General features: G+C 46.6%; 1 protein-coding gene across 1 annotated transcript in view; it reads left to right on the top strand.

Annotated features, from left to right (window-relative positions):
• HUNK (hormonally up-regulated Neu-associated kinase) overlaps positions 1-26,523 on the top strand; it is a 131,016-nt gene that overhangs the window by 54,037 nt on the left and 50,456 nt on the right. The window contains exons 3-4 of the mRNA XM_070785786.1: positions 8,335-8,390; positions 14,342-14,477. Coding sequence (XP_070641887.1) covers positions 8,335-8,390; positions 14,342-14,477 — 192 coding nt within the window. The remainder of the gene's footprint in view (positions 1-8,334; positions 8,391-14,341; positions 14,478-26,523) is intronic.

The following is a 26,523-nucleotide window of genomic DNA, read 5'->3' as shown; positions in this document are numbered from 1 at the left end:
GCGACTTCACTTTCACTTTTCACTTTCATGCATTGGAGAAGGCAATGGCAACCCACTCCAGTGTTCTTGCCTGGAGAATCCCAGGGATGGGGAAGCCTGGTGGGCTGCCGTCTACGGGGTTGCACAGAGTTGGACATGACTGAAGCGACTTAGCAGCAGCAACAGCAGCAGCAGCAGTTCCTCCCTTTCATCTTGGGTCTCAGCCCTGAGTGGCCCCCCACGGGCGAGCTCTTTTCTTTAGGCCTGGGGTTCGTTAGAGGCCTGACCTTCACTGCCTCGTGAGGTAAGGCCCCGTCATCCTGGTATTTGGGAAGCATGTTTGTGCATGTGCACACAGGCACACGTACACACACAGACGTGTGCTTGCACACACGCGCACTCTCATACACGAGCATGTGTTCCCCTTGCAAGCCTGCGTGCACACACACTCCCTTGCCCTGTCTCCCCAGCAGCTGCACCTCCCCTCCCCCAGGGCGCCCCAGGACCCCCTTGTTTGTTATGGCAACAGGGTCTTCCCCTCCACCCCCTGGGTCTGGGAGGGCAGAGTTCCTCGTGGCCTGTCTCCAAACCTTAGAGATTACCATCTTGAATGGGATACCTTTAAAGGAGCCTTTGGGTGGGTGGGTGTGGAGGGGGAGGGATGCTTGCTAGCCTGTGGGCGAACCTTTAATTGTTAGTCAGGCCTGTTGGAGCTTGTGCTTTTGAAATAACCCAGAACAAAGGGCTGGTGATTAGGGCTCTCCCCTTGGGCCTTCCTCTCAATCTCTGGAAAAATGCCTACCCACCCCCCCCCACGCCCCAACCGGACCCAGTGCTGGGTCTGCGGTTGCGGGGGTTGTGGGATGGATGCCATGAGGAGCCCCACCGGACATTTCTCCTGGGACTGCTCAGTCATCAGAGAAGGGCCAAGAAGCCTCTGGGTTGTGCTCCCTCTTGCTGGGGCAAAGGGCCTCCATCGACTGCTTTCCTTCGCTGCCAGGACACAGCGTTCCCACCCCAGCCCCCCAGCACTGTCCTGATCGCTGGTTCCGCCACACACGCCCTGTCCCGCTTCTTACTTGTCCCGAGTCCTCTTGGAAGCCCTACTGGTCAAGGGAAAGCCAGTTCCTGTCCATTCAGGGACCACTTTCTTTCCTTCCCCGGCGTTTTCAGTAACTCATTCACACCGCCTGCAGTCAGCTGGCCACAGAGAGGAACTTGTTCCACTGCAGGTCGGGAGGAAGAGCCCTCCACGTCTCTCTCTTCTCCGCAAGGTGGTTGATCCCATCACGGGCTGTTAAATGTGAAACTGAGCATCACCTTATCGTCAGGTGCAAACTGGTCAGCTGTCAGGACCTTCCCTCTCATCTCACAGACCTGACACCGAATACAGACAGATATTTCGCTCTTGGGATGGAGCTAAACACCATGCTTTTCACATGCACCATGGGGAGGTTTTCTGGGTTACAGAGGCCTGCCAGTATGTGTGTATATATATATATATATATATGAATCTGCCTGCAGTGTGGGAAACCCCGGTTTGATCCTTGGGTTGGGAAGATCCTCTGGAGAAGGGAATGGCAACCCACTACAATGTTCTTGCCTGGAGAATTCCTCGGACAGAGAAGCCTGGTGGGCTATAGTCCGTGGGGTTGCAAAGAGTTGGACATGACTGAGTGGCTCACACACACACACACACACACACACACACACACACACGGTGCATTGTAATATGCTAACACTAAAACTTTGTGAATAAATTCACCCTTCTAATTTTTAATTTTTTTTTTTTTGGCTGTACCACATGGCTTACAGGATCTTAGTAGACCAATCAGGGATTGAACCCTTGCCTCCTGTTGTTCAAGTGCAGAGTTCTAACCACTGGACCATCAGGAAATCCCCTTATCCTTCTTTTATTATTCAAGAAGTTATCTTTCAATTTTTGGCCTCACGAGATCGTTCATGGTCTTTAGAGTCATTGTTGAATAGCTGGGCAGAGGGTCTGAGTGGCCCACTGTGCTGAATGGACTCATAATTAACTTCAGGTGGTAAGGATGCTCCACAGGGAACATCCTGAATGAGGCTTGGCGGGAGGGGGGCATAGCATTCCTAGTACTGATCTCTTAGGAAGGGGAAAATATCCAAGTGTTACTGAAAAAGTTAATAGACTTAATTTTTTAAAGGAGTTTTAGGTTTACAGAAAAATCATGCAGAACAAGAGTTCCCATTTCCCTTCCCTGTGTTTTCCCTATTCTATCTTGTGATAGTATAGGACATTGGCTACAATTGCTGAATCAGTATTGATACATTATTGTTAAGTAATGTACACAGTTTACGTTCGGTTTCTTCAGGCTGCATGGTCCATTAGGGTGTTCTTCGTGCTGTGCCCTCTATGAATTTTGCAGATGCGTGGTGCCATCTGGCCACCACTGTAGTGTGCAGAATCGTTTGTTGTTTAGTCGCCAAGTCATGTCTGGCTCTTTGTGACTCTGTGGGCTGTAGCCTACCAGGCTCCTCTGTTCTTGGGATTATCCAGCAAGAATACTGGAGTGGGTTGCCATTTCCTTCTCTAGGAGATCTTCCTGACCGAGGGATCAAACCCGAGTCTCCTGCATTCGCAGGCAGGGAAGTCCATATAGGATAAATTTGCCGCCCTAAAATAATGTGTTCTACCTGTACATTCTAGCCCTCCTTCTGCAACCTCAGGCAACTAGTGATCTTCTCCTTGTCTGTAGTTTTCTCTTGAGAAATGGAATATTTCCTGCCATATCACTAAACAAAGGATGTCGCAGACATCAGTAATTGCAGCCATCATAAATGGTGAGCTAGTGAGCCCTGAGGGAACTCAGGAAGGAAAGAATAGCTGCCATCTAGTAGCCATCAGACCACAGCCACTCCCTGCAGTGAGCCCTGAGGACCCTCAAGATGTGAAAATACAGGATCCTGGCCCCCCGAGACTGGAAGTGCATATCAAAGGAGTGAGTTCAGTGAGGCCAGACTCTTGCTCTTCCCACACACCGCAAGGTGCTAAATTCCTTAACTTGGGACAGCTGGTTTTCTTTAATTTATAATAATCTTTTGACGTTCAGACTACCTGCCTTTGTAGGTAGTCACATACTTCTACATAACCTAGCTCTCCTCCTCACCTCCTTGGAGCAGTTCCTTCAGGGTTATTTGATATGTTTCCTCCTGGGCTTGAAGTCCTAAAAATTCCTGCCGATTAAAACATAACTCTCAACTTTTAAGTTGTGAACATTTTTTAAGTCTACAGTCTTTTTCAGAAGGTCATAGAGTTGGAATCATAGTTTATTCAGACAACCTTCTTTCACTTAAAAACATGCATTTACGGTTCCAAGTTCAATTCCTGGGTTGGGAGGATCCTCTAGAGAAGGAAATGGCTACCCACTCCTGTATTCTTGCCTGGAGAATCCCATGGACAGAGGAGCCTGGCAGGCTACAGTCCATGGGATCACAAGAGTTGGACACAACTAAACTACCACCAAGGGTCTTCCAGGCTTCCCTGGTGGCTCAGTGGTAAAGAACCTGCCTGCCAGTGCAGGGGACTTGGATTCAATCTCTGGGTCGGGAAGACCCCCTGGAGAAGGAAATGGCAGCCCACTCCAGTATTCTTGCTTGGTAAATCCCGTGGACGAAGAAGTCTGCTGGGCTATAGTCCTTGGGGTTGCAAAGAGTTGTACATGAGTTAGCAACTGAGCATGCATGCAAGGTTCTCCGATGACTTTCATGACTTGGTAACTCATTTCTTCTTTAAAAAAACTTTTTTTTTTTTGATGTGGACCATTTTTTAAAGTCTTTATTGAATTGGTTACAATATTGCTTCTGTTTCATGTTTGTTTTTTTTTGCCATAAGGCACATGGGGTCTCAGTTCCCTGACCAGGAATTAAACCTACATCCCCTGTGTTGGAAGTTGGAATCTTAATCATTGGGCCACCAGGGGATCCTGATAACTTGTTTCTTCGTATGACTGAAGACTATTCCATGGTCTGGGATGCCCTCCAGTTTGTATATCCATTCACCTACTGAAGGACATCTTGGTTGCTTCCAAGTTTTGACAGTTAGGCATAAAGCTGCTGTAAACATTCATATCCTAGGGTAAAATGACGTTTTAAAATATTATTTTTGAGCCTTTTTTCCCTAGAGTCAGAAGGAAAGTCTTCTTCTTCTTTGTAGATAAACCTCCAAAGACAAATCAGGAGGTGAAATAAAGCCAAAAGAGGTTGAATATTCCCTTCATTTGGGTAGATTAAATACATTGATCTGGGTGGAGACTGATATACCTAACTTTCCATTAACTAATCATGAAAGTTTTGGGCAGTTCGATTGGTTGTCACTGGAATATTTTAGAAACCTTGATGAAAAGGTATGGGTAAATGGCCATTAACCAGCTTTGCTGTGAGCATCTTTCCTAGGGGTTGGGGTGGGTGTCTAGGGGATGCAACAGGTGAAAAGAAAAACTGATTTCATTTTCCTCCTTTTGCCTAGTAATTACATTTTTATACTTTCCATCCTGGTTTTATGATATTTCCCTATTTTAAAAGTGGGTTTTTTTCTCTTCTACATCTCCTCTTATTTTGGGGGGCTTCCTTTGTGGCTCAGACAGTAAAGAATCTGCCTGCAGTGCAGGAGACCCAGATTCACCCCCTGGGTCAGGAAGATCCCCTGGAGAAGGAAATGGCAACCCACTCCAGTATTCTTGCCTGGAGAATTCCATGGACAGAGGAGCCTGGTGGGCTACAGACCATGAGGTCTCAAAGAGTTGGACATGACTGAGCGTAATAATTACATTTTTATACTTTCTACCCTGGTTTTATGACATTTCCCCTATTTTAAAAGTGGGCCTTTTTTCTCCTCTGTATCTTCTCTTATTTTTAGCCTTTCATTTATATCATTCTTCTAATCACTGTGGTTGGTTGTTCCTTGGTATTTTGTGGCCCCAGAGTTATCCAGCTTAGTTTTATTGTTCTTGGCAGTTGCATTCTTTGTCCTCACCTCTTTAAGCTGTTTTTCTTCATAATATTTGTTCTGAACCAAATTTCTCCTTTAATGCCTTCGTGTGGCTTCCATGCTTCCCAGGGAAAGAGGTTTAATTTTGCTGGAAATAAACTGTGGCCCTCTTTTAGACTAAAATAGTGCTGCTGCTTTATAATCAGTTTTCACAGAATTCACAGTTTGGACTGTTGCTGGCACATTGTTTTGTGAGTCCGTGCAAGTGGCCGGGAATTACCATATATGCTTGAATATAAGGGTAAGACATAGTCTCTCATTTTCAGGAAGGAAGAAGTGCCTTACAGAATGCTTGCAAAGTCTCTCATAGTATCAGGGTACAGTCTCCATTATTTTCAACAGCAAAATACTAGTTAACCTTGACCTGACTCACCGATGGCCTTGGAAACTCTAGAAGTCTGAGGGAACCAATGGAAAGGGAGGCGATGGCATTTTGCGTGGCTTTAATAACAGCTGCTAAAAGGGATATGACTCACAGTGGTGAGAGTTTGTGAGACCACTCTAAAATCAATTGACTCAGTGGATAACTTATAGAGATTTTAAATGGGCTCTTATTATTTAAATGGCTTGGGATAATATTTCCAACAAGCACATCACATACAGATTTGAATGGTGCTTTATCTCAAACATCCAGTCAATTGAGATGGCTCACTGGTAAAGAATCCACCTGCAGTGCACGAGACTCGAGTTCGATCCCTGGGTCGGGAAGATCCCTTTGAGAAGGAAATGGCAACCTACTCCAGCATTACACTGGAGACTCCTGCTCTTGCCTGCCACGAGTCTGAATGAAATTGTTTCAATAAGATGTGAGGGCGTGGGAACAATATTTCTAAAGTAATTATGTTAAGATGATAGTATATGCTCTGAAATAAGATGGTGCAGCTTCATAGATAAATAGTGTAAATAGTCATTTTATCATTTCATTGCATTTCTAAAAATTATAATTTGTATTTTCCAAAAAACCTTCTGAGGGGCAGAGTCTTCCCGTTGGAAAAGTGAGGAGGATCACTTTATATGGTGGTGATGGGGGAGGGTTTACCCTGCATTTGAACATAGGTGACATCTTTTAAAGACTGGTACAGTTTTTTGAGTGTATGGTTTTATTTAAATCGAAGGGCATGTGTACAGTTCTTCCCATTGGATTTGTTGTTGTTGAATTGCTAAGTCGTGTCTGACTCTTCTGAGACCCCATGGACTGTAGCCCGCCAGGTTCTTCTGTCCATGGGATTCCCCAGGCAAGAATGCTGGAGTAGGTTGCCATTTCCTTCTCCAAGGGATCTTCCCACCCAGGGATGGAACTCGAGTCTCGTGCACTGCAGGCGGATTCTTTACCAGTGAGCCGCCTGGGAAGCCCACACGTGGACTGGGGACCATCTATCTACCTTCCCCAGATGCTCCCTTCTTATTCAGGTATTCAGCCTTAAGGCTACAAGGCAAGGGTCAAGGATTCCAGTTTTGAAATCCAGAGGTGACTGTTTCGAGCTCATCTTTTCCTGCACTCCACTCCTTAACTCTTTTCATCTTGAAGTGCTGCCCTTTTGTCATTCCTGTGCCAGTACTTGCCCTACTGTTCCTTCTTAGCTGGCTCTGAATGTCCTTGTTCCTGCCAGCATGTTGGCGCCTCATTTTCTGCCCTCTCCCTGGGCGTCTCATGTCCTTTGAAGGCTCAGCTTCCTCCCAAACGGAGGTTGAAAATCGGTAGTCTGTAGGCTGGATCTTGCCTGTAAGGTTGGCCCACGCTCTGTGGTTGTTATTGTGAATTTGTTGCCAACGTTGAAAAACTGGGATTGAATCCAGATTTCTGGCCACTCTTGGAAGACGGGATGAGGTGGCAGTGCTGAGACCAAGTTGTAAACCCCTGTCCCCATGGGGCACTTTGGCTCCCTGGGCCTCTACAGTTCTAGCAAGTGCTGTTCCCCTCATCTCTGCACTTCCAAGAACCGCTCGCTATCAGTCACCATTTTTGTTTATCATGACCATACTCTTCTAGTCCTAACAATAGAGATAAGAGGACAAAAATAACTCTTTTGGCTATGTCTGTATTCAGAAGTGTGAACATAAAAGCTGGACCAAGAATGCTGTGTTTCAAAACAATGGGAAAAAGCATTTTGTGTATATATAGAAGGGAACTAACTATATGCTCACACATTTAATGTTCATGGTGTGTCTGAGCTGACAGGTTGCAACTTAAGGTGCTCATGATCATTGACATAGATGGCTTATACCTTCACCCACGTTTTTTTCTTCCGGAATCCCAAGTGATCTCTTTAATAATGTAGATTCATTGGTATTTACTGGGTTACGGAATGTGCAAAGGTACTGGGGCACAGTGGTAAGCAAGGCAGAATGTTTCATACCTTCAAGGGGCTGACAGTCAGCTTGTACAGGTACCACCAACCCCTCACACTCGGCATGACCTGGAACATGTGTCTCCCTCCCACCTCCCGAGTTATCTCAGTGTCCGTGATCAAAAGCCACTTATCGTCTGATTAGCAATCTTCATTCCATCTGCAAACTTAGTTCTCTTTGGTTATGTAATGTTTACATATCCAAGGATTGGAACCCTGACATTTTGGGGGTCTATTTTTCTGTCCACCGTAATAGCTGCTTGCAAAATAGTTTATTATCCCTTGCCGATTTGTGGATAACTCATGGGCTTCCCTGGTGGCTCAACTGCTAAAGAGTCCGCCTGCAATGTGGGAGGCCTGGGTTTGATCTCTGGGTTGGGAAGACCCCCTGGAGAAGGGAAAGGCTACACACTCCAGTACTCTGGCCTGGAGAATTCCATGGAATGTATAGTCCTGGGGGTTGCAGAGGCAGACATGACTGAGTGACTTTCATTTCACTTGGGCTCCAAGTATGAAGGTTGTAGGACTGATAATCATATTTTCAATTAAGAGAAAAAAAAAGAAACTATTTGCCAGAATATTCCTTACTCTGGCTGGTTTTGCTCACCAACTCATGAAAACATGGTCCCATTTGTATTTTCTCAACTGTTCTGGCAGTGCCTGTCTTGAATGATGTCTTCTACTGTCTCCTGCTTTTATTAACTTCTAAGTTTCAACTCTGGCCCCACTTCTTTTGGAAACTGATTGGTTCTGCCCTCCTTGCTCTCTGTCTTCTCTGAAATCCTTTAGCTTTTTGACTCTGCAGCAATTACGTATATCACGTTTCATAAATATTTACTTATTGATTGTGTGAGTTTTGGCAGCAAGCCTTATGGGTTGGTTCAAAGTGGCTCTCAACAGTTCGTTTCCCTTCGGAAGCAAAATGTTATTCCACTGTTTCAAGTGCTTATCTGAAATGTTGTATGGTTTTGTTTATTTCAGAGACTTGAAGATAGAAAACTTGCTGCTAGATGAAGACAATAATATCAAGCTGATAGGTATGACTTTTTTTTTAAAGCAAGATTATCCTTTAAGTGCTGTGTTGTCAATTCTCAGTTATTTATTTCTGACTTTGAAAATTACCATGGTCTATTTCTAATCCCCAGACAATACTTCTAGTTCATCTCCTTTTACCTGCAACATCTAAGCATGGTTTTGAATAATTTAAACATAAAACATGTTCTTAGGATTCTTCTAACTTTTGCTTCTCTGTTAATTCAGATGGAGCTGAACTTGTGGAGGGGTTCTTTTTACTTGAATTCACCTGAAAGCTTCTTAAGAAAAGGGGAACATAGTTTGGTTCAAAAATGCTGCTCTTAGCTTGGCCATGTTTATTCCACTTTTCAGTGAATGTAGGGGCACTGAAGTAATAGGGAATGCAGCTTACCTCCTCCTTTTCATGTCTTCGCTTTAGCCCTGTAGTACCGGATGATGGTACAGAGTGAAACAGAGGGCTGCTTTAGAGGTCTGTGCCAATCAGGAGGAAATTCCAGGGTGGAGTGAATCATAACTGATTCACCACTAAGGGTCCGTAAGCAAATTCATCCCATGGGTTCTTCTCCAGATATATTCTACTTTTGATTACCTGTGTGGTTGCTCTTGGCAAAATCACAGGGCATCATGTTTCCAGCCAGATGTTAGCCCCATCTTTTACTCCTTTCTTTCTTTTCCCACCCCAAGTGCAAGTAATTTCTTCTGCCTCGAGGGCTTGAAAAGACTTTCTATTAGAAGAAAAGAGAAGGATTAACAGAACTTTGTGAATTTTAGCTTTTGTACCCAAGAAGGAAATTTTGTTTGGCAAATACTGAAAACCATCTCCAGACTCTCTAAAACACATCATTCGAATGACCAGTTATATTCCTTGGGATCCCAGATGGCTTCCAACCCAATAACAGGCAAGAGGCTGCCAGGCACTCCAGGCCTGGGTGATTAAGCATCATTGACAGGTGTTGATAAATACACCCATTATTAGGACATTAACAATTAAGAGGAAACCAATCCACCCCCCTCCCCCAACCCGAGGGATTTTTAGGATGTATTCGGGTTTTATTTATTTTAATTGGATGATAATTATAATACTGTGGTTCTTGCCACAGATCAAGAGGAATTGGCCATAGGTATACAGGTGTCCCCTGCATCTTGAACCCCCTCACCCCCACCCAATCCCTTCAGCTTGTCACAGAGCACTGGCTTTGGGTGCCCCGCATCACACATCAAACTTGCACTGGTTATCTATTTTACGTCTGGTAATATATATGTTTCAGTGCTGTTCTCTCAGCCCACCCTCTCCTTCTCCCAGAGTCCAAAAGTCTGTTCTTTCCATCTGTGTCTCCTTTGCTGCCCTGCACGTAGGATTGTCGGTACCATCTTTCTAGATTCCACATAATATGCATTAATATACGGTATGTATCCTTCTCTTTCTGACTTACTTCACTCTGTATAATAGCCGCTAGGTTCATCCACTTCCTTAGAACTGACTCAAATGTGTTAGGATGTATTCTTAGAAGATTCTTGGATGATCAAATAATTTTTTTTCCTCCTTAAATCAGATTGTTTTACTATTGCACTTGAGTTGTCCTGAGAGCCAGGTACAGCAGCCTTAAACAAGGCAGACTCTGAAATGTCTGCAGGATGTCTTTTTGCTCCTGGTTTCCGAGGTCTGCAGCATTAAACAAAGACACGTCCTGGTGGGGGTGGGGGGTGAGGAATGGAGGAAAGGAGATTTCTTTGTGGGTTCCCTGGCAGGGTGACCTGGCAGTTGTCTTTGGAAAATGTGTGGGGAACAGTCACAGAGTTGCCCTAAAGCTGCAGAGTGTGTAAGAGAGCAGACGGTGTGAAGGCTGGGTGTCCATTATGGTATGAACGAGCGCACCCCACTCCCCTGCGCGCTGTCTGTGCCGAGGCCGGCAACCCCAGCACAGTGTAGGCCACTGCCAGGCGGTCCCCTTACCCGCCCAGCACCCCCATGCTGTTTCTGCCCTTCACTCTGCCTCTCTCTCTGCCCCTGCGTGTGTTTTCGCTTCTTTCTCTTCAAGTGATAGCCCTAGACAATCAACAGTGAGAGTGGAGAGTGTTGAAAAGCACAGACCTTTCCACTGCTGAGAAGATTCTGGAAGAACCAGTCTCTGTAAATAGTGGGTACATTTGCAAGTAGCTCACACCTTGGCTGGGCTTCCCCAGTAGCTCAGGGGTAAAGAATCTGACCGCAATGCAGGAGATGCAGGCTCGATCCCTGGGTTGGGAACATCCCCTGGAGGAGGAAATGGCAACCCACTCCAGTGTTCTTGCCTGGAAAATCCCCTGACAGAGGAGCCCGTGGGACAGCACACAGTTGGGCGCATGAGCACACACACACACACTGGCCACATAATAACCCCTCTTAGAGGAGACCTGTACAAATAAGATGAAGACATGGCAGACCTACATTAGAGCCCACAGGTCCCCTGAGATGGGTAGGGGGACCCTTTAGATACCAGAAGCCATTTTAGGCAGAGTCATCGCGTCTTAGCTTGGCAGCTTCTGAACTGGTACCCAGGCAGGCATCGTAGCTCATCTGGACACAGTGGGCCATGTCAGAAACCAGGGGTCAGGAACCAGAATTCCCGAAACAGCTGCAAAGGAGGCTTTGATAACTGGGTGTCCCTTTGTTAGAACTTCTCGCTTGGCGCCCATTCTCTCCTGACCCGCTAAACCAAAGAGCCCTAATGAACGTGTGAATGGAAAGAGACATTATGCCATCCCAGAGGGCAACTGGGAACTGCATTTTGTTTAGCAGAATCTGCATTTCATCATTTTTTTTCATACAGAGTAGGTGGGAGAAGAAGGGAGATGTTTGAGGCAAAGAAAGCCCAGTGTCTTAGGTGTTTTCTTGCTTCTGAGTTAGGCAATTTGGATCAAATATCTCTACAGCTGCCCTCTTGCAACTTGAAAGCCCTTTGAACCTTTCCTTCAAAGGAAGTACCTAGTTGTTTATTCAAAGGTTGATTATAGCTATTACCATTTTCTCTTAACAGTTTCTCTTTCTTTGAAATAATCTGATATAAATAAATTTACTTAAGCCATGTAAGCCACGGTTCAAGTTAACTAGAATTAACTGGAATAAGATTTTATTTAATTAGGATCCTTTCCCCCTTTTAAAAAAAGAAAGCAGTCTGATGTTTTTAGTTTAGTATAATCTTAAAGGGTAACAGCCACAACTTAAAATGATTTTGCATGTCAGTTTTCCAAGACAGCGTTTGTTTGGGTGTTTTTTGAGATCCATTTCATAACTCTCAGAAAACTGAGTGATAATTGGCTTATGTGTATACCAGATCTAATTGAGGCAGACCCGTGTGACGTTACTGGGAGGTGAACTTGCCCCTAGTTTCACAATTCTAATTATAGGCATATGTGTGAAATTTTAATAATTACAGTTGTGCATGTGAAACACACTAGTTATTTCTCTACAATATATTTTACATTAAACCCTTTTGGCCAGGTCTACATAAGTCACTTAAAATGTAGATTTTATCTTCTCTGTCCCACAGACCTCGGCTCATTTATCTTTTTGAAAGTGTGCTTAAGACAAGGCCAGACGCCAGTGTTCACAGGCTTGCCTGGGAGCAAGTGAGGAATCTGGTCTCTTATTTCCCCCCTCCCCATCCCTGCCCTTTTTTAAGATCAAGCACTTAGTTGTAGCCCCGAATCAAGAGCTGAGGGAGTAAACTGAAGGAGTTAATGGAACCCTCAGAGATCAGGAAGTGAGGCTTTTAGTTTATGGGTTCTCAGGAGACTGGGTCTCTAACATGACTATTTATAAAATTACTCTTAAAATGTTGGCCCAGTAAATATGTTTATTCCATGGTGCTGTCTCTCCATCTTACCATAGTGGGTGCTCTGTATGCATTGATTGTCTCCTTAAATTTCCTTTGGGAAATTTTTTTTCTTTTTAGAGATTTTTTTTTTTTTTGAGGTGGACCATTTTTTAAAGTCTCTATTGAATTTGTTGCCCTGTCGGTGGTGGTGGTTTCGTCGCTAACACATGTCCGACTCTTGCGATCCCATGGACGGTGTTGCTTTCTGTTTTATGCTTTGGAGTTTTGGCCACAAGGCATGTGGGATTGTAGATCCCTGACCCGGGATTGAGCCCGCACCCCCTCTACTGGAAGGTGAAGTCTCAACCACTGGGCCACCAGCGAATTTTAAATGGTCATTCGACTGAAAGCTCGGAATCATTTTTCTACTTCTGACCCACCTCCCAGCTCTCCCACTTCAGTGATACTACAGAGTAGGGCCTGAGAGCAGGGGCCCTCAGAGTCTCTAGAACAGAGATCTCCTCCTAAAACACGAATCCAAGAGAGCCGTGGGGCCCCCAAAAGGGCCTCCTGGTGCAAGCTGGGCTGAAGGGAAAGCAAATAGGGGCCTTTTGTTCTCCTGTTTGTGAAGGCGGGAGTGGACGAGTAGGGAGCAGAGGAAGACAGGAGGAGAGAGGTTAAGAGAGAGAAAACAAAACTCTCCCAAACAAAAGAAGAGTCAAGTGTGTGAACAGGCAGCGCTCCTGGTGGGTTTGCCCATCCCGATTTGGGTTCTGACTTTTCATTCCAAGCTTCAGCTGAAGAGTTTGGGTGACCTTCAGAGCTTTGATGTGTTTTCTGCCTGGATGAGGTTCTATTTAGAAATGCTCTTTCATTGCACAGCTTAACCCAACGATCGTAGGGGGGAATGTTTGTGGTGTATCTTGACCCGTGGTGTGTGAGTAACTTCATGGACTCACAACTCTGCCTTCCCGGCCCCCAGCGGGTTTTTTCTTTCATGAGCTTCCCTATAGCTTTCACAAGAGCCACGGCTTTGCAGGTGGAGACGTGTTAGCGTGAAGGAAAACAAGAAGTTAGATGTATGTCCTGCCAGTTGAGAAAGTGCAAGGTTTTTTTTTTTTTTTCCCTCCATGTGGAGCCTGTCTCGGACCACAGCCCCTTTCTGTCTGAGCCCCATGGGCCAGGTCTTCTCTTTGGGGACCAGAACCGTAAATATTTACGTTGAAGTTCAAAGGAGGAGGCATGATCTTAAATCTGTACTCACCAAAGTTTGAGGAATGATATCAGATGAGGACCAGACACTAAATGCTCTCTAATGACCTGTCAGCTGCCCTATCTGTAACATCAAAATTAAACAGAGCACAGAGGGCATAATGGGCCCAGTGTGGCTTTAGATGCTCTGAGTGCTTCTTTCTTCTGCCCCCTGCCTTAATCACCCAGGATCCAAGCAGTGGATCATTGCTAGAGGTCATTTAGTCTACTTCTCATTGCTATTTTTCTGGCCTTTTTTTTTTTTTCCCAGCCAACACTCGGCATTGTCTAAATCACTGGGTGTATTTTTCCCCCTCTCTTCAAATCACCATATGTTGCCTCATGCATTGGGAACATTCTTTTTTAAGAGACTTGCATGCAATGAAAACATTCAGCTGAAAAAAGTCAACTCTATCGGGTGGGATCGCGTGTCATCTGGGGTGACACCGACACCCGCCAGAGAATATCAATCTTCCTTCGGCTCTTACCCCCTTGGCCACTTGGAAGCCAGCAGGCTGACTCCAGGGACTGTTGGCTCGTTTTCTCCTCCTGCCTTAGTCCTCGAAAGCAAGCAAGCCTGTCTTGTTTTCCTGGATGACTCATAACCCAAGAGTTGATGAAAATATGTTTTGGTTCAGCATACTTTTTAGCTCTCACTGGATTTGATTGTGAGGCCCTGCTAGAAAATATTTCCAGTTCGGCCGGGGAACCACCGCCTGACATTCTTCTGTCTTGAGACCCATATCCAGAGGTTACGGTTCACAGCTGCTGGGTTTCCTGGTGGATGCGAAATGATGTGTTAGCCCCAGAGAATGTTTCCTTTCCCGCTGCCTCCCCCCAACCTCCCTCCTTGTTCATGTCCATGGTTTTCTATATCTGAGCCGGTTTTGTCCTCCTCTTTGCAGACTTTGGTTTGAGCAACTGTGCAGGGATCCTGGGCCATTCCGACCCATTCAGCACACAATGTGGCAGTCCTGCATACGCCGCTCCCGAACTCCTTGCCAGGAAGAAATACGGCCCCAAAATCGATGTCTGGTCCATGTGAGTTACTGAGCTTCTAAAACGCCTCTCTTATGACCTGTCTCCCTCCTACCGTCTGCACGGTCCCTTTCTCATGACATAACCTTTGAGTGTTTAATGAGCATGCATTATCAGCTCTGGGATATATACACAGTGATTCTTTGGGGGTCTCACTTTCCACCGCTGTTTCTGTCGTTTTTCCACCAACTGCCCCAAGAGGCCCTAAATTTAAATTCAACAAGGTGCAGGGGGGAGAAGAAAACAACCGAGCACTTGCCAAGATGATTTTTGGTTTCACGAGTCGCCTGTGTCCTTCCCTGCTTTCCATGAGCATCAGCATAAATCCCAGCCTCAGCCCTGGCCCTGCACCCCACTGAGGGTCTGCCCACCTCTCCTGCCTCTTCACCTACTCCCCCCGCCCCTCCCCAGCTGCTCACGGTTCTTCACACAAGTTGTCTTCTGTTTTGTCTTCCCTGCCGCTGGGCTTTGCAGTTGCTGTGTCTTTCATTGAAGTGTAGGTGGCGTACAATATCGTGTTAGTTTCAGGTGGACAACATGGTGATCCGACATTTATATATATTACGAATTGACCAGCACAGGAAGTCTAGGAACCATCTGTCACTGTACGGAGTTACTGCCGTGTTACTGACTGTATTCCCTATGCTATACGTTACACCTCCGTGACTTATTTATTTTCTAACCGGAAGTTTGTACCTTTGAATCCCCTTCATCTATTTTGTTCCACCTCCCAACCTACCCCTGGCCCCGGCCAGCAACTCAGTGGTGCTTTCCCCTGGAATGCTGTTTCCCAGCTCTTCGAATGGCCCGTCCAGCTCCGCGTTCCAGTATTGATCAGTGTCACCACTGTGGAATCCGTTTCTTGTTCTGGGGATGCCTAGCACATGGCACGGATCCTGGGCTGGAGAGGGAGAATGAAGGAAGGAGGGAAGGAAGGATAGAGGGAGGGAGGAACGAGAAGAAGGAGAGAAGGGAGGGATGGAGGGCAGGACAGGCATTTCAACCACGTGAACAGAGGCTGGAGAGAATGAAAGTGTTAGTAGTGGGGAAGATCCCCTGGAGGAGGAAATGGCAACCCACTCCAGTGTTCTTGCCTGGAGAATCCCATGGACAGAGGAGCCTGGCGGGCTACTAGGGGTCACTAAAAATCAGACGTGACTGAGTGACTTAGCACGCGCTTATGGACTGTAGCCCACCAGTCTCCTCTGTCTATGGGATTCTCCAGGCAAGAACACTGGAGTGGGTTGCCATTTCCTCCTTCAGGGATCTTCTCTACCCAGGGATCGAACCCAGGTCTCCCACATTGCAGGCAGACTCTTTAGCGTCTGAGCCACCAGGGAAGCCCTAGAAGCCAGAGGGTCAGCACTAAAGCCAGCAGAGGAAGCAAACAGAGGAATGTGAGTGAATGAGAGGATTGTAGAAGGTCTGGTTGGAGATTATTCAGAGGAACCAGAGACGAAATGAGAATCTGAGGGCACCAGAATCCCCTGAACATTCCAAGAAAGGGCCGGCTCTCCTTGGAAGTGCAGCTCAGCTCATTCAGCCAGGGGGTGAGATGTTAGTGGGGGTCAGCCTCCGTTGCTGAGGCTCTGAGTCCGCTGTTTCCTTTGATCCTCAGGACCACCTGTGAGGCCGGCTATTACCCTTTTTCACATAGACAGGAGGGTGGCTTGGTGGTTAGTGTGGCCCAGGGCCACTCAGCCTCTAGGCTGGGGAGCTGCGCTCAGCCCTCAGGGCTCTTCAAGCCTCAGGCTGAGCTCCAGGTTCCTCCTAGTTCGCCAGAGGATGTGAGAAGGCTCCCGTGTGCAGCGGGTGCCATGTACAGAGGGTGCCATGTGCAGAGGGTGCCTGTGTGCAGAGGGTGCCGCGTGCAGAGGGTGCCTGTGTGCAGAGGGTGCCGTGTGCAGAGGGTGCCTGTGTGCAGAGGGTGCCGTATGCAGAGGGTGCCTGTGAGCAGAGGGTGCCTGTGGGCAGAGGGTACCTGTGGGCAGAGGATGCCATGTGCAGAGGGTGCTTTGTATAGCTGACTCACGGGGGACCCCTGGGGCAGGGGAGTGGTAGTAGGAAGCAGAGGCAAAGGGTGCTTCCTCTTTGAGGTGCCCTGGGTGATTGCTACTCACAGACTCTTTTTATGCTGTGCCCAGACGGGCCTCAGAATCCTTCTCAACACAGTCCTCCAGGCAGCCAACCTCAGTGGATGAGAGTCAATACATAGGTGAAATCCATTCATGCCCTCCTAAGTATCTGGCATGTCATCTGCCCTTAATAGTTATTTATGTATCAAGGGGGGCTTCCCAGGTGGCTCAGCAGTAAAGAACCCGTCTGCCAGTGCAGGAGCCACAGGAGATGCGGGTTCAATCCCTCGGTCGGAAAGATCCCCTGGAGGAAGAAAGAAACGGCAACCCACTCCACTCTTCTTGCCTGGAGAATCCCATGGACAGAGGAGCCTGGCAGTCTACAGTTTGTGTGGGGTTACAAAGAGTCAGACATGACTGAGTGACTGAGCACGCATGTGCACATGTATGAATGGGTAAATATGAAAGTCTGAGTCTATAATCACTCTCTTTCCTCAGCATTTAAGGAATTATTTATGCTAAATGGAAAGCTTTGAGAGGAATAGTTTGTGAAACAAAAAACAAAACAAAATGAAATAACAAACCCCCTCCCTCCAAAAAAATACCCAAAACAAACCACATGGACAGTGGGTAGTCTGAAAGACCAGGGGTTCAGGGGTGTCACAGAACTGTGGTGATAGGGACTGGGCCGGGTGACAGCGATCAAAGGGAAGGAGAGCTTGGAGAGGAGGTGACAGTTTGCTCCTGGGGTCCTGCTCTCGAAGGCGCTGGACAGTACAGCGTCATCACTGGTTGTCATGGTGACGAAGATTGGCCTGTGTAAACGGGACCCTTTCTGGCCCATGACTAACAAAACAGGCATCTCCGCAAGGTCTAGAACTGCTGGTGGAAGGAAGGAAGGAAGGAAGGAAGGAAGGAGCCTGTGGCTGTCAGAGCTGTAGGAGACCACCTGGCCTTATAACTGCCTGGGGCCTCTTGTCCTCTCCTGGGAACTCTGAAACGGAGACTGATTATTTATCTTGTGTGTAGAAAGGAAAATGAAGTATATGGACACTAAGGGAGAAAGGGGGAGTGGGGTGGATTGGGAGATCAGGACTGACACTTAACACATGATTGATGGGTGTGTGTGTCAGTTGCTCAGTCACGTCCGACTCTTTGCAACCCCCATAGACTGTAGCCGGCCAGGCTCCTCTGTCCATGGGATTCTCCAGGCAAGAATACTGGAGTGGGCTGCCATGCCCTTCTTCAGAGAATCTTACCCACCCTGGGATCGAACCTGGGTATGCTGCGTCTCCTGTGTTGGGAGGGGGATTCTTTACTACTAGTGCCACGCGATGCTATGTATAAAGTAGACAACTGATGGGAACCTAGAGTATGGCACAGGGGACCCTGCTTAATGCACTGTGGTGACCTGAACGGGAAGGAGATCCAGAAACGAGGGGATATATGTGTACATATAGCTAATTCATTTTGCTGTACAGTAGAAACTGACGCAACGTTGTAAAGCAACTACAGTCAAATAAAAATTAACTTTTAAAAACGAAAATGAAAAGCACAGGCTGCAAAAGGATCCTAGGGTCAGTATTAAGCTCAGACTTTGTTCCTGCCCCTTCTTCTGAGTCCCTGGACCCTGGAAAGGAATCCACGTTTAGTGACCATTTTAGATGCTCCCCTTCTTAGTTTTGGGGCCCCGGGATTAAAATAAAGGGACTTGGGCCATTGCCACCTGCTGTGTGTGTCCACATCCGTCCAGTGGCTCCATCCAGGCGGAGGTGAAGCTTCAGAAGAAACTGCAGAAGAAACAGAGATGACCCGAGACTAGGATGCCTGGACCCTCGCCTCCCTCTTCCACCCTTGCTGCTGGCAGGACTGTGTCTGGGGCAGTGGGGCACTTCTCTGCTAACTTCCACTTAATTGCATTTGTCTTTTTTTTTAAGATGATGATGTGTAACTGAAAGCTCTTGAAAGCTCTCATCAGGCCTCATTCTTGGTCATGATGCTGTCAAGCAATGTACACGAAAGCCTTTGATAAGTGATTATGTACTTTACAGACTCTGGGCTTCAGTTGATCCTGGCAATGCTCTGGAGGCCCATGGGGGATGTCCAGGTAGACCAGAAACCCCAGCCCCCTGAGTCCTTTGTTTTGGTCTCCAACATGGGGGGTCAAGGTGGAATAAATTCTCACCCTTGCTCAGCCACCAAGGACCATGTTTTGCTCTTTCTAGAAACCAGGTTTTCCCAGAGCAACTCTGTGTTAGCTGACTCCCTGAAACATTCCCTAGGGGGATGAGACCCCCATGATCCACACCTCATTCACAGGGATGCTATAAACTAGGCCCTTTTTAGAAGCTGTTGATAAAGCTTAAAAAAACAATAGGAAGCCATGTGAGCCACATGCTGGCTCATGAGAGATTTGTTCATTCGGCACATATTTGTGGAGCCAGGCACTGGGCCGAATTCCGAGTGCACGACAGTCTGTGCGACTCCTGTTATGATCGTGGTTAACCCTTGCGTACCTCCCTCTGAGTGTCGGGCAGTGTTCAAGGGCTTTGCATGTTTTAGCTTATCTCATCTCGTCTGCCTCAGAAGTCTTCGGGAGAATGCTGTGTTGTCCCACTTTGCAGATGAGGACACTGAGGCGTGAAGAGCTGTAGACACTTGCCCAGATAACACAGCTGATGGGTGATGGGGCCAGGATGGGCCAAGGTGGTTTGCCTCTAGAGTTTTGCCTTTAATCGTCACTCTCTACTGCTTCTGCCATGTAGCTCTTCCTCTTGTAGGATTCTAGTGGGGCAGGCAGGCAGTTTTTTAAAAGCTGTAAATTCACTGCAGTAGCCTCTCTGGAGGAAGTGGGAGGGCTGCAGGGAACAAGGATGGGGGTGGCCTCTTGAGAAGACCTCAAAGCCAAATCTGAGGATGAGAAGAATCAGCTATGAGCGGAAGAAGATGTGGGCAGAGGCTCCAGGCAGGACAGAACAGGATGTGTGAAGGCCGTAGCGTGGGAAGGAGTGGGAAGGGGTGTGAATTTTGCCCTAAAGGAAGGGAGAGGCTATGGGACAGTTGTAAAGAGATGCAAAACAAAATGTTATGGACTGATTGTGTCTCTCCAGAGAAAGACATATATGAGAGTCCTAACCTCCAGGACCTCAGAATATATCCTTACTTAGAGATGGGGTCTTGAATGAGTTGAATGAGGTCATTAGGATGGGCTCTGTTCCAGTAGGACTGTGTCCTCATATAAAGCGGACATTTAGATCCAGGGAGACACAGGGAGAAGGCCATGTGACGATGAGGGCAGGGACCCGGGTGACCCATCTGCGTCAAGGAACTGCAGATGGCCAGCAAACCAGCAGAGGCCCAGGGGGCCGCAGGAAACAGACCCTCCCTCACTGCCCGCAGGGAACACCAACCCCGCCGAACCTTCAGCTCAGACTCCGAGCCTCCAAAATTGTGAGATGATAAATTTCTGTTATTTAAACTCTGCCCTCTCGGGAAAGGTCAAAGGTGAGTGAAAACTGACCAGTCCAGATCCCAAGAGCCAATCTCCTCCCAAGTGTGAAATATTTCCTTTATTAAGTCAAGTGTACTACCTGGCAGATGAACTGGACGAGCTGAAGTCTTGGTCATCCCTCATGCCCGCCCCCCAGTGGACTGTAAACCTCCATCAGCCCCCCCAAGAGAGGTCATCAGATGGTCAAATCATAAAACAGAAGTCTCAGTCCTTGCTGTGCCCCATAGGCAACGTATTATTGGCTATGTGAAAACCAGGAAGCAAAGAAACCCCCCAGTATGTAGAACTTCGTTCACATGATTGTGGAAAGGTCCCTGGAGTAAGAGAGGGTTAGCCTTGCTGCAGAAATACTTTTTGAGAGTCCTCTGAGTCACATTTGCTTGTGTCTGTTTGGGCAAAACAGATGGCCCAATGGTGAAGCCAGGGTCAGGAGGAGAGATATTTTCTACCCCTTGATGGAAAGAGTAACATGGAATTTGTGGTTATTTTAAAAAATGGAACACACTTATCTACTGCTACCTACAATCTGCCTGTAATGCAGGAGACTTGGGCAATGCCAGTTTGATCCCTGGATCAGGAAGATCCTCTGGAGTAGGGAATGGCAACCTATTCCAGTATCCTTTCCTGGAAAATTCTGTAGATAGACAAGAGGAAACTGGCGAGCTATAGGCCATGGGGTCACAAAGAATCGGACACGACTGAGCACGTGCGCAAAAACATGTTCTGCTGTGGATTGAATGGTGTCTCCCTCAAATGCATATGTTAAACCACTCACTCCCAATGTGATGGTATTCAGAGATGGAGCCTTTGGGAGGTCTTGAGGGTGGAGACTTCATGATGGCACTGGTGTTCTTTTGAGAAGAGCTTGCTTAGTCTCTCTCATGGGAGGACACAGAGAGAAGGCTGCTGCTGCTGCTGCTAAGTCACTTCAGTCGTGTCCGACTCTGTGCGACCCCACAGACGGCAGCCCACCAGGCTCCTCTATCCCTGGGATTCTCCAGGCAAGAACACTGGAGTGGGTTGCCATTTCCTTCTCCAATGCATGCATGCATGCTAAGGCGCTTCAGCCGTGTCTGACTTTGTGCGACCCTACGGACAGCAGGCCACCAGCCTCCTCTGTCCACGGGATTCTCTAGGCAACAAAACTGGAGTGGGTTGCCATTTCCTTCTCCAAGGTGGCTGTCTACAAGCCAGGAAAAGAAACCTCAGTGGAACTTGACCACGCTGGCATCCTGATCCAGACTTCCAGCCTCCAGAACTGTGAGAAAATTAACTTCTGGTGGTTAAACCACCCCTTCGGGTTATGGTAGTCAAGCTAAGATACTTGCTTATAGGTGACCTAGAAGTCTCACCTTTAAACCAATAAAGCATGTCAGAAGACACTGTGCAGAGATCAAATGTGGCTGCTCAGGTGGGTTAAATTCAAGAAGGCATCAGGGACTTCCCTGGCAGTTCAGTGGTTGAGATTTTGCCATTCAATGCACGGGGTCCAGGTTCAGCCCCTGGTTGGGGAGGTAAGATCCCACAGGGCTCATAGCCAAGAAACCAAAACATAAAACAGAAGCAGTATTGTAACAAAAAATTCAATAAAGACTTAAAAAATGGCCCACATAAAATTTTTTTTTTTTTAAGAGAGGCATCGGAGGAGAGTTTAATCTGCTTCTGAGGGATGAAGTAGTTTGTCAGGTGGAGAAGAGGAGAAGAAACTTTCCAGGCAGAGGGAACAGTTGAGCAAAGGCAGGAAGGTATGAAAAGCCTGATTCCTTCTGCTCTTAATCTTGGAGAAAACACAACTTCAGAGCCTTCTTCAAGAGATTAATTTCCCAGCACTTTGGGGCGTTGTGTCTGAGATGCTGGGTAGGTTTCTATTTGGTGCCCACAGCTTGGCTGGCAGCACTGGAAATGGAAAGCCCAGAGAGAATTTAATTTGAAAGGCTGTTTAACAAAAGTGGAAGTGGGGCCAGTTTTCTCCCCGGTCGGACACTGTTATTACAAAGCACCCCTCTTTATAGCTCTGAAACAACAGAAGGAAGAGTCCACTTCGAAAACCAAAAGCAAGCTCCCATCTCCAGACGTGGTTTTTTTGTGTGACCTTGACAGGTAGATGGGGCCTTTCTTTAAGACTTCTGACACTGGTTCAGGAAGAAAACCAGCTTGTCATTCAAGAAAACCGTGGGAAAGAAAACTCTTCCCCACCAAAGGGGCCCCTAGGAGACTCCTCCTCTAGTGAACCAGGAATTAACAATGGAAATGGAAAATGGTGAGCATGTGGACGGTGACTGCCACCATGAATTAAAAGATGCTTGTTCCTTGGAAGGAAAGCTATGACCATCCTACAAAGCATATTAAAAAGCAGAGACTTCCCTTTTCCAACAAAGATCCATTTAGTCAATGTTAGGATTTTTCCAGTAGTCATGTACAGATGTGAGAGTTTGACCATAAAGAAGATTCTCCATTGTAAGTCCTGCTCAGGAAGCCTCAGGTCTCACTTTGGGTTATAAGAATCAACAGCATTTATCATCCTGGAGATTCAGCCTAAACTGAGAGAGAAAAAAAGGGGGGTCCCATTTTTAATATCCTATTACATATAATATACAAGCTGGCTTAGCAATAAGCAGTATTTATAGGGTCTTAAATCTGAAAGAGATGGGAATACCAGACCACCTGATCTGCCTCTTGAGAAATTTGTATGCAGGTCAGAAAGCAACAGTTAGAACTGGACACGGAACAACAGACTGGTTCCAAATAGGAAAAGGAGTTCGTCAAGGCTGTATATTGTCACCCTGTTTATTTAACTTATATGCAGAGTACATCATGAGAAACGCTGGACTGGAAGAAACACAAACTGGAATCAAGATTGCTGGGAGAAATATCAATAACCTCAGATATGCAGATGACACCACCCTTATGGCAGAAAGTGAAGAGGAACTCAAAAGCCTCTTGATGAAAGTGAAAGTGGAGAGTGAAAAAGTTGGCTTAAAACTCAACATTCAGAAAATGAAGATCATGGCATCTGGTCCCACCACTTTATGGGAAATAGATGGGGAAACAGTGGAAACAGTGTCAGACTTTATTTTTCTGGGCTCCAAAATCACTGCAGATAGTGACTGCAGCCATGAAATTAAAAGACACTTACTCCTTGGAAGGAAAGTTATGACCAACCTAGATAGCATATTCAAAAGCAGAGACATTACTTTGCCAACAAAGGTTCGTCTAGTCAAGGCTATGGTTTTTCCTGTGGTCATATATGGATGTGAGAGTTGGACTGTGAAGAATGCTGAGTGCTGAAGAATTGCTTCTTTTGAATTGTGGTGTTGGAGAAGACTCTTGAGAGTCCCTTGGACTGCAAGGAGATCCAACCAGTCCATTCTGAAGGAGATCAGCCCTGGGATTTCTTTGGAAGGAATGATGCTAAAGCTGACACTCCAGTACTTTGGCCACCTCATGCGAAGAGTTGACTCATTGGAAAAGACTCTGATGCTGGGAGGGATTGGGGGCAGGAGGAGAAGGGGACAACAGAGGATGAGATGGCTGGATGGCATCACTGACTCCATGGGCGTGAGTCTGGGTGAACTCCGGGAGTTGGTGATGGACAGGGAGGCCTGGCGTGCTGCTATTCATGGGGTCACAAAGAGTCGGACACGACTGAGCAACTGATCTGATCTAATAGGGTCTTAATTATGAGTGCTGATGAACTGATGCTCTCAAATTGTGGTGCTGGAGAAGACTCTTGACAGTCCTTGAACAACAAGGAGATCAAACCAATCAATCCTAAAGGAAATCAACCCCGACTATTCATTGGAAAGACTGATGCTGAAGCTGAAGCTCCAGTACTTTGTCCACCTGATGCGAAGAACTGACTCACTGAAAGAGACCCTGATGCTGGGAAAGACTGAGGGCAGGAGGAGAAGGGGGTGACAGAGGTTGAGACGGTTAGATAGCGTCACTGACTTAATGGACATAAATTTAAGCAAACTCTGGGAGATAGCAGAGGACAGAGGAGCCTGGCATGCTGCAGTCCATGAGGTCACAAAGAGTCAGAATACAACTTAGTGAGTGAACAACAGCAACATCTTGGGGAATTCCCATTATTTTCAACAGTCAATGTTTTTGTATTTGGACCATATACGAATATCTCTAAAATAATTCACTTCTTCCCTTTAATCTATATGAATCAAATATCTATATCTTTATCTCCAATGAATTTTGAAATTTCAGAGACAAAAACTAAATGTTCATTCTGTTGCAGTGAACCTTTTTTTACTGTTGACTGGCTTTTCCTCAAAGTGGCATAAATGCTAATTAAAAAAAAAACTTGAATGCAGATATACTTTTTAAATGAAAAGAATCAAAACTAACTTAATTTTCAAAATATTACAGTGCTCTCTGGAGAACTATGGAGAGTATCTAAGGGTAGGGAAAAGGAGAATGGAGAGTTCTGTCCTCCAGAGATTGAGAATACAACATTTTTTTCACCAAAGCTGCTCTTGGCTCTTATGGGGCCATCTGGAGTGGGGGAAGCATTTGTGTGAAGACCTGGAGCTTAGTTGAGTGCCCTGCACAAATATCTAGGCCATCTTCCCAGGCACACTGAGTGGGAAAAATCTGTCCCAGTGCTGTCCTTTTGGGTAGACAAGTTGGCTGAGGGGCGCCGTCTTGTTTCTAGTTCTATCCCCGTGTAGACCTAGGTTTTCAGGAGGAAGAGCTGGAGAATTCGTTTCAGTCCCCAGAACTGTTTTGTAAAAGTACACCAGACACCACCAGCTACTTCCAGGACTCAAATCTGGAAGGATAGCATTTTGTCTCCATTCAGGCTCCCTTCAAATGAAAGATGGCAGGAGAAACAGGCAGAAAGAATAACCTGATGACTTCTTTTGGGTAGTTTAGAGCTTTTGCCTTTTTTTTTTTTTGGATCAGAGAAAGGTTCATTGCAAGGCCATGCAAAGAGATGAGGTGGCTTATGCCCTAAAAAGCCTTGAGCTCCCCAAAGGGTTTTGGCAAAGAATTTTTAAAAGCTAGGTGAGGGAGGAGGGATTCCTCGGGTTACATGCACATTGACTTTTAGAAGAGAAACTTTCTTTAGCTTCAGAGATTTTTCAGTTACAAAATCCAAGACTTTTTGTTTTTGGAGCTAGCATGCACACTTAGAAGAGAAGAGGGAAGAAAGGAAAAGAAGCGGCGGGGGGGGGGGGGGGAGTCTTAAAATCCACAAGAAAATAATCTTTTGCTGAACACAGACCATATAATGCTGTAGTAGTGAACTTCGTGATTTTCCAAATGGATGGATCCGTTCCCACTCTATTTTTAAGACCTTAAATTGGAGGTTGTACTGAAAGCTGATACTGAAATGTGGAAGGCTATTGCTTTTAGGCAGAGAATTATTTTTAATTTTTATGAGGCAGTTTCTTTCTCGAAGAATCACACGGAAGCAAGGCATGTCAGCTGAAGGTTCTCTCAGCTTCCCTCTGGTGTAAGCTGAGCTGCCCACCAGCCCTGTAAGAACCAATATTCACTCCCTCCCTGACACCACAGCTCTGCAAATTACTTTGTCTCTTTTTGTTAAAGTTGCTGGTTGACTTCTCCAGGGACCTGAGCCCCTCGGTCTTTCCTTTCGGAGATGCCAAGTGATACCCTAGCTTTCCCTCCAGGGAGTATTTTTTTGTATTAGACTAAATATCAGGACCACTACTTGGCTCCTAATCTTTTTAAAAAATTATTTTCATTTATTTATTTTGCTGCACTGGGTCTTGATTGTGTCGCAAGGGCTGTAGAGTGCCGGCTACAGTAGTTCCAGCTCATGAGGTCTCTAGTTGTGGCCCACGGGCTTAGTTGCCCTTTGGCATGTGGGATCTTAGTTCCCTGACCAGGGACTGAACCCGAGTCCCCTTCATCGCATGGCAAGTTCTTAACCACTGGACCATCAGGGATGTCCCCTGGCCCCTGGTTTAATCCCAAAGATTCCACGTCTACTTTTCCCGGGACCCCTTCCTCTCTTCTTGCAGCTACCCTTCTGGTGCACTTTTTCTTTCTCTTTTGACATCAGAGTATTCCACCCAGTCAGTGTCTCTGGATTGGCTTGCATCTGTTGGTGACTCACCCTTATTTCTCTCTGTTTGGAAGCCTTGAATTTTATTTCTTGTTGGCCTCCTTTGGGCTTCCCTGGTGACTCAGTGGTAAAGAATCTGCCTGCAATGCAGGAGATGTGGGTTCGATCCCTGGGTCTGGAAAATCCCCTGGAGGAAGAGATGGCAACCCATATCCAGTATTATCCCATGGACAGAGGAGCCTGGTGGGCTATGGTCCATGGGAATGCAGAGTCGGACATGACTGAGTGACTGAGCACGCACGCAGGTCGCCCTCCTTCGTCCCGACACCTCGTTACTTTCTTTCAAACTCTTTGTGGTTCTTGGGGGCCCCATGTCTGCCAGGGAGAAGCGAGAAAGCCCCTGGGCCATGTTTCAAA

Source organism: Bos indicus, chromosome 1, assembly GCF_029378745.1.
Source record: "Bos indicus isolate NIAB-ARS_2022 breed Sahiwal x Tharparkar chromosome 1, NIAB-ARS_B.indTharparkar_mat_pri_1.0, whole genome shotgun sequence".
Taxonomy (NCBI): Eukaryota; Metazoa; Chordata; class Mammalia; order Artiodactyla; family Bovidae; genus Bos; species Bos indicus.
The sequence above is the reverse complement of the archived record's forward strand: the minus strand, read 5'-3'. Positions and strand labels throughout refer to the sequence as shown.